Source organism: Bos indicus, chromosome 5 (assembly GCF_029378745.1).
Source record: "Bos indicus isolate NIAB-ARS_2022 breed Sahiwal x Tharparkar chromosome 5, NIAB-ARS_B.indTharparkar_mat_pri_1.0, whole genome shotgun sequence".
In the NCBI taxonomy this organism is placed as follows: Eukaryota; Metazoa; Chordata; class Mammalia; order Artiodactyla; family Bovidae; genus Bos; species Bos indicus.
The window spans coordinates 98,700,959-98,709,919 of record NC_091764.1 but is presented as its reverse complement, the minus strand read 5'-3'; the positions used below and the strand labels follow the sequence as shown (position 1 = coordinate 98,709,919).

Here is an 8,961-nt window from a genome sequence, read left to right as displayed (position 1 = left end):
ATCTAGAAAACTGTGGGCATTAAAATAAGTAAGAGAAGTAATATAATAATAATAATTCATTGAGTTATTTTTGGTGAAGTACTATCAATGCTTCCCGGAATTCAATTAAAACACAAATAGAAATCTTGTTTTAGAGACTTACTCCTACCAGCAACATCTTTATAGTAAATAATCTCCAAGTAATTTTCGGTCTGAGATTGATGGTTGGGAGAAACAACTGGCAAAAGAAGGAGGCTCCCCAAGACACTTAATTTGTATATGGGATTAAAATCTCATTTAAAAGTGACATTCCCTGAGATGTAGTCAAAATCATTTTGTAAGATTTTAGTTATGTTCAAAACACAGTTAAAACCACTGCAAGAAAGCAGAAAGTGAGACAGATTTTCAGGAATTTCATCACTAGATTACTTTCTTGAAGCATCCATTTCTTCCCAAGCCTGTCATGGAATTCTAAGAAGTTTCTCTTTTTCCCAGCACTTTAATGGCTTCAGTACCATCAAAGAGTCTTGCTTCAGCTTCCTGTTTCCTAGCATTAGAATCAATGAGTGTCCCCAGGGATAGAGGAGTCTGGTTGTTATACCAATAATGAACAACAGTTTGTTTTCAGGCATAGTACTACTACCTGATATTTGTATGGCAGTGCCTACAAAATACAAGATAAAGAGGATGATAAAAGACACCAAAATCTTCATTGCTTTGATATGTGCTTCAGTGCTGGGATCTCTGAATCCTGTGGCACTCAGTCGCATCTTTCTGTTGTGTCTCCAAAGGGAAGTGATTAATAAGAAACATGTAATCAGGCATAGTACAAAGACAAGAATGACTCCAATATTGAGCAGAATCTGATTTGTCAAGTATTCACTTTTATGCATGGTGATCAGCCAGGTTGTGCTTCTGTTCTTCATAATATTATTGGTACTAGGCTTTGCAATGCTTGGAAAAGCAAATAACCATGAAATAAGCAAAGACCCCATGAAAAGGAGAAGAACCCTGTTGATGTGACACTTCAGCCAGAGAAAAATGCAGTGGGAATAATTGGCTATCTTCAGGAAATAGAAGATGCTGAGGCTGGTGGCAAACCAGGTACTTGATTGATTCATAATTATCCTTAAGTAAACTATATATTGACTTATATTACCAGACAAATATATATCTGGAAAAAACATCCTTATATATGCATCTGTAATTATCATCCATATCAGGCAAAATCTGGAAGAGGCTAAGCCAGTGAGAATAAGGCTGACAGTAGAGATGTTCTTGCTTTTCACACAGTCAATGCAGCTTACAACTCCAATAAATCCATTCCCTAAGACCCCCAATACTGATTCACTGACTGCTACATAAATGAGGAGGCCTTCCACTATATTCAGCATGTCTGCCAATCCTTAATACTATTTCTGTTTCATTAATTTTCAATTACCTGCTGCAGAAAAAGGCATGTATTGCTGCTTGAAGGCAGGATGATTTTCTTCTTTTTCATTTCATAAAGACGAAATGGACCCAATTATTTCCTTGTTATGGAATCCAAAATAGCCTCACAGAGACCCCTCTACTTATGGACATAAAATGTAGCTAGTCTACAGAACACACATCCAAACTGAATGCCTACCCACAATTTGTTAAGATGCAAATAAAAGTTTCTGTTTCTTGGAGTCTACTTGTCCTCCTGAGACTATTTTGCATTTGTTATCCTGAATTGTGCAGTAGGAGTGCCAGACACATACCTACAGAAAACAGAGCAGAATAGAAACATAAATTGGACTTTATCATTTTTTAATGTCAACAGTGACATTGTCATTTATATTGTGTTAATAATGACAGGAGGCTTCCCAGGTGGCTCAGCAGGTAAAGAATCTGCCTGTAATGCAAGGGATGCCAGAGACTATGTTCGATCCCTGGGTCAGGAAGATCCCCTTGGAGGAGGGCAGGCAACCTACTCCAGTATTCTGGCCTGGAGAATGCCATGGACAGAGGAGCCTGGTGGGCTATATCCCATGGGGTCACAAAGAGTCGGACATGACTGAGCAAATAAGCACAGCACAGCACAATAATGACAGTTTAGATATATAAAGCAAAAACAGTGTATAGAAGAGATGAATGAATTTAGCCATTGTAAAGCGAAGCTACTTCTTTGAAAAGATCAATAAAATGGATTAGCCTTTAGTCATACTGACTAAAGGTTTTCCAGTTGGCTCAGTGGTAAAAAATCTGCCTGTAAATGCAGGAGTCTCAGGAAATATGGGTTTGATCCTTGGGTCAGGAACACCTCCTTGAAAAGGAACTTGCTACCCACTCCAGTACTTTTACCTGGAAAATTCCATGGACAGAGGAGTCTGGCTGGCTAAAGCCCATGGGGGTCACAAAAATTCAGACGCAATTAGGCACCTGAGCGAGCATGCAAGCATGCTAAGAATAAAAGAGAGGCCAGGAGTGAAATGCAGTATCACAACTGATCCCATGGACATTTAAAGGAATATTAGGAGTAATTCTATGTCTCCAATTTGATAAATTAGGTGAAATGTACCAACTCTTTGAAAAACATCCAATGCCAACACTCACACAAGAAGAACTAGGAATGTGAATAGGTCTAATCCTGTTATTAAAATGAGGGGCTAATCAATAACCTTCTAAAACAGAAAGCAACAGGCCAAGGTGGAGTCATGGTAAATTGCAACAAACTTTTAAGGAATATAGCGCAGGTGGCTGCGACATGGTGCGCCATAGCGCAGCCGAGAGGAGCCACCCCACGTCCGAGGTCAGGGGCAGAAGCCGGGAGGACCCCATGCCCGAAGGGCGGCGGCCAAGAGGAGTTACCCCACGTCCGAGGTCAGGGGCAGCGGCCGAGAGTACCAGACTGCGACGGCGCAGGAATGGCGGAGAGGCGCTACCCCGCGTCCGAGGTCAGGGCGGGCAACCGAGAGGAGATACCCAGCGTTGGAGATCAAGGGCAGCGGCTGGGAGGAGCTACCCCATGCCCCAACGGCCGAGGCCAGGGGTGTCCGATGGGAGGACCAACCCACGCTCGAGGCCAGGGGCAGTGACAAGAGGAGTTACCCCGCGTCCGGGCTCAGGAGCGGCGGCCGGGAGGAGCTACCCCACGCCCCTAAGCCTGAGGCCAAGGGCGGCGGCGGGGAGGAGCAACCCCACATCCAAGGAGCTGTGGCTGCGCGGGCGCAGGAGGGCCTAGAGGAGCTATCCCACATTGAAGGTCAGGAAGGGCGGCAGTGAGGAGATACCCCTTGTCCAAGGTAAGGAGCAATGGCTGCACTTTGCTGGAGCAGCTGTGAAGAGATACCCCACGCTCAAGGTAAGAGAAACCCAAGTAAGACAGTAGGTGTTGCAAGAGGGCATCAGAGGGCAAACACACTGAAACCATACTCACAGAAAACTAGTCAATCTAATCACACTAGGACCACAGCCTTGTCTAACTCAATGAAACTAAGCCATGCCCGTGGGGCAACCCAAGACGGGCGGGTCATGGTGGAGAGATTTGACAGAATGTGGTCCACTGGAGAAGGGAATGGCAAACCACTTCAGTATTCTAGCCTTGAGAACCCCATGAACAGTATGAAAAGGCAAAATGATAGGATACTGAAAGAGGAACTCCCCAGGTCAGTAGGTGCCCAATATGCTACTGGAGATCAGTGGAGAAATAACTCCAGAAAGAATGAAGGGATGGAGCCAAAGTAAAAACAATACCCAGCTGTGGGTGTGACTGGTGATAGAAGCAAGGTCCGATGCTGTAAAGAGCAATATTGCATAGGAACCTGGGATGTCACATCCATGAATCAAGGCAAATTGGAAGTGGTCAAACAAGAGATGGCAAGAGTGAAAGTCGACATTCTAGGAATCAGAGAACTGAAATGGACTGGAATGGGTGAATTTAACTCAGATGACCATTATATCTACTACTGTGGACAGGAATCCCTCAGGAGAAATGGAGTGGCCATTATGGTCAACAAGAGAGTCTGAAATGCAGTACTTGGATGCAATCTCAAAAACGACAGAATGATCTCTGTTCATTTCTAAGGCAAACCATTCAATATCACAGTAATCCAAGTCTATGCCCCAACCAGTAATGCTGAAGAAGGTGAAGTTGAACGGTTCTATGAAGACCTACAAGACCTATTAGAACTAACACCCCAAAAAGATGTCCTTTTCATTATAGAGGACTGGAATGCAAAAGTAGGAAGTCAAGAAACACCTGGAGTAACAGGCAAATTTGGCCTTGGAATATGGAATGAAGCAGGGCAAAGACTAATAGAGTTTTGCCAAGAAAATGCACTGGTCATAGCAAACACCCTCTTCCAAAAACACAAGAGAAGACTCTACACATGGACACCACCAGATGGTCAACACCGAAATCAGATTGATTATATTCTTTGCAGCCAAAGATGGAGAAGCTCTATACAGTCAGCAAAAACAAGACCAGGAGCTGACTGTGGCTCAGACCATGAACTCCTTATTGCCAAATTCAGACTGAAATTGAAGAAAGTAAGGAAAACCACTAGACCATTCAGGTATGACCTAAATCAAATCCCTTATGATTATACAGTGGAAGTGAGAAATAGATTTAAGGGCCTAGATCTGATAGATAGAGTGCCTGATGAACTATGGAATGAGGTTCGTGACACTGTACAGGAGACAGGGACCAAGACCATCCCCATGGAAAAGAAATGCAAAAAAGCAAAATGGCTGTCTGGGGAGGCCTTACAAATAGCTGTGAAAAGAAGAGAAGTGAAAAGCAAAGGAGAAAAGGAAAGATATAAACATCTGAATGCAGAGTTCCAAAGAATAGCAAGAAGAGATAAGAAAGCCTTCTTCAGCCGTCAATGCAAAGAAATAGAGGAAAACAACAGAATGGGAAAGACTAGGGATCTCTTCAAGAAAATCAGAGATACCAAAGGAACATTTCATGCAAAGATGAGCTCGATAAAGGACAGAAAGGGTATGGACCTAACAGAAGCAGAAGATATTAAGAAGAGATGGCAAGAATACACAGAAGAACTGTACAAAAAAGATCTTCATGACCCAGATAATCACAATGGTGTGATCACTGACTTAGAGCCAGACATCCTGGAATGTGAAGTCAAGTGGGGCTTAGAAAGCATCACTACGAACAAAGTTATTGGAGGTGATGGAATTCCAGTTGAGCTATTCCAAATCCTGAAAGATGATGCTGTGAAAGTGCTGCACTCAATATGCCAGCAAATTTGGACAACTCAGCAGTGGCCACAGGACTGGAAAAGGGCAGTTTTCATTCCAATCGCAAAGAAAGGCAATGCAAAAGGATGCTCAAACTACCGCACAATTGCACTCATCTCACACGCTAGTAAAGCAATGCTCAACATTCTCCAAGCCAGGCTTCAGCAATATGTGAACTGTGAACTTCCTGATGTTCCAGCTGGTTTTAGAAAAGGCAGAGGAACCAGAGATCAAATTGCCAACATCTGCTGGATCATGGAAAAAGCAAGAGAGTTCCAGAAAAACATCTATTTCTGCTTTATTGACTATGCCAAAGCCTTTGATTGTGTGGATCACAATAAACTGTGGAAAATTCTGAAAGAGATGGGAACACCAGACCACCTGATCTGCCTCTTGAGAAATTTGTATGCAGGTCAGGAAGCAAGAGTTAGAACTGGACATGGAACAACAGACTGGTTCCAAATAGGAAAAGGAGTACGTCAAGACTGTATATTGTCACCCTGTTTATTTAACTTATATGCAGAGTACATCAAGAAAAACCCTGGACTGGAATAAGCACAAACTGGAATCAAGATTGCCAAGAGAAATATCAGTAACCTCAGATATGCAGATGACACCACCCTTATGGCAGAAAGTGAAGAGGAACTAAAAAGCCTCTTGATGAAAGTGAAAGAGGAGAGTGAAAAAGTTGGCTTAAAGCTCAACATTCAGAAAACGAAGATCATGGCATCCAGTCCCATCACTTCATGGGAAATAGATGGGGAAACAGTGGAAACAGTGTCAGACTTTATTTTTCTGGGCTCCAAAATCACTACAGATGGTGACTGTAGCCATGAAATTAAAAGACGCTTACTCCTTGGAAGGAAAGTTATGACCAACCTAGATAGCATGTTGAAAAGCAGAGACATTACTTTGCCAACAAAGGTCCATCTAGTCAAGGCTATGGTTTTTCCTGTGGTCATGTATGGATGTGAGAGTTGGACTGTGAAGAAGGCTGAGCACCAAAGAATTGATACTTTTGAACTGTGATGTTGGAGAAGACTCTTGAGAGTCCCTTGGACTGCAAGGAGATCCAACCAGTCCATTCTGAAGGAGATCATCCCTGGGATTTCTTTGGAAGGAATGATGCTAAAGCTGAAACTCCAGTACTTTGGCCACCTCATGCGAAGAGTTGACTCATTGGAAAAGACTCTGATGCTGGGAGGAATTGGGGGCAGGAGGAGAAGGGAACGACAGAGGATGAGATGGCTGGATGGCATCACTGACTCGATGGGCGTGAGTCTGAGTGAACTCCGGGAGTTGGTGATGGACAGGGAGGCCTGGCGTGCTGCGATTCATGGGGTCACAAAGAGTCGGACACGACTGAGCGACTGATCTGATCTGATCTAATTCTCTCTAGTCTCCTTCAAAGAATAGAAGCAGGGGGAACATTTTCCAACTCATTTTAAGTTCAGCATTACCCTAATACCAAAACCAGACACAGACATTACTAGAGGACAAAATTACAGACTAATATCTCTCATGATCATAAATGTGAAAATTCTCATTGAATTAGTAAATCAATCCAAAAATGTGTACAAAAATATTATTTAGCACAAACTACTGGTATATAGCCTGAGCATACAAACCTGGTTCAACATTTAAAACAATTTAATGTAGCCCATCATATTAACAAATGAAAAAACACACACAATATATCAATAGCTGCATAAAAGCATTCAACAAAATCCTCACTCATTCGTTATAAGAATGCTCAATAAGCCAAGAATAGAGGAAAATATCTTCAACTTGATAAAGATTATCTAAAACAAATCTAAAACTAGCATTGTACTTAATGGTGAAATACTCAAAGTTTTTATACCAATATTAGGTACAAGTCAAAGATATCCTCTCTCATTACGGCTTTTCAACATGTTCTAGAAATACTAGCTATGAAACAAAGGAAGAAAGATAAAAGTATACAAATTGGGATGTAGAAATGAAATGATCTTTGCAGTTGACATGATCATGTATATAGAAAATCCAAAAGAAATGACACACACACAAAAACCCTCCTGAAACTAATGTTAGGTTGATACAAATGTAGCAAGACACAATGTAGCAAGATACAAAGTTACCATACATAAGTCAATTGCTTTCTTATACAACAATGAACAAACGGAATTTAAAATTAAAACAAGATACCATTTCCATAACATCCCCCAAAATGAAATACTTAAGTATAAATATAACAGAATAAGTGCAAAACTTATGTGAGGAAAACTACAAAACTGATCAATGAAAATAAAGAAGAACTAAGTAAATGCAAATGACAGAGGAACGTGGCAGACTACAGTTCATGGAGTCACAAAGAGTCAGACATGACTGAGTAACTAAGCACACACATAAATGTAACAATAGTCCATGATTATGGATAGGAAGACTCAATATTGTCAAAGTGTCAGTTCTTCCCCACTTGATCTATAGATTCAGTGCAATCACTGTAAAAAAATCTCAGCGTGTTATTTTGTTCACGTTAACAAACCAATTCTAAAGTTTATATTAGGAGTCAAAAGACCCAGTATAGGCAACGTAATATTGAAGGAGAAGAATAAAGTCAGAGAATTGACACTATTTGCTGTTAAGACTTAAACAAGACAGTGTGGTTTTAGCAAAACAATAGACCAATAGATAAATGGAACAGAACAAAGAGCCTATAAGCAGATCCACATGAATATCATCAACTGACTTTCAACAAAAGAGCAAAAGAGGTACAATGGAGCCCAGATAATCTTTTCAGCAAGCTGTGCTGGAACACATGCAAAAAAAGACACCCTCATGCAAAAAAAAAAAAAAAAATGACTTTGGACACATTCTTTACACCATTCACAAATATTAATACCAAACAGATCACACACCAAAATGTAACCAACAAAACTATAAAACTCCTATTAGATAACATAGAAGAAAACCTAGATGATCTTCAAAATGGCAATAACTTTTAAAATAAAGCACCAAAGGCAAAATCCATGAAAGAATTAATTGATAAGCAGGACTTCATTAAAAATAAAAAAATCTGCTTTGCAAAAGGCACAGTCAAGAAAAGGAAAAGACAAGTCTCAGACTGGGAGAAAATATCTGAAAAAGACATATCTGATAAATTACTGTTATCCAGAGCATAAAAAGAATTCATAATACTCAACAAAAAGTAGATAAGGAAACCTACCTAAAAACTGGGTCAAACATTTCAACATATACCCTACTAAAGAAGATATACAGGTGTCAAATTATATTCTGCTGGCAGCAGGTCCCTGATCCAACTTCAGAATAAGGTCCTGAATGATTTCAGTAAACTGAAGTGAAAGAATTATTATCCTAGGTTTAAAAAAGACTCTGTTTTCAGCAGGTTATGAATAAGAAAATAGACCCAGCTGCCACTGGCAATTATCTTAAACCCCAAAGAGACAAGGTCTAGGATGAAGATGCTAATGTCACAGAATAGAGAAGTAAATAGCTTGAGTCCTTGATAACGGACTAGAACCATCTCTCCTTTAGATGCCTAGGTAAATGAAATAATTTTCTTATAGTTTACACTAGTTTGAGACAAATTTTTTTTTATATATAGTCAAAAGTTTCCTGACTAACGTTGTTCAGTCGTCAAGTCATGTCCAAGTTATGTCCAACTCTTTACAACCACATGGGCTGCAGCATGCCAGGCTTCCCAGTCCCTCACCATCTCCTGGAGTTTGCCCAAGGCAATAAACAACCTTGTCTTAC

At 40.7% G+C, this 8,961-nt stretch overlaps 1 protein-coding gene across 1 annotated transcript; it reads right to left on the bottom strand.

The window, feature by feature from the left end:
- Positions 1 to 440: 440 nt before the first annotated feature.
- On the bottom strand, positions 441 to 1,373 carry LOC109558815 (taste receptor type 2 member 10-like). The gene has a single exon (XM_019960133.2). It carries the CDS (start codon positions 1,371 to 1,373, stop codon positions 441 to 443), a length of 933 nt encoding a protein of 310 aa, XP_019815692.2.
- Between the last annotated feature and the right edge of the window lie 7,588 nt (positions 1,374 to 8,961).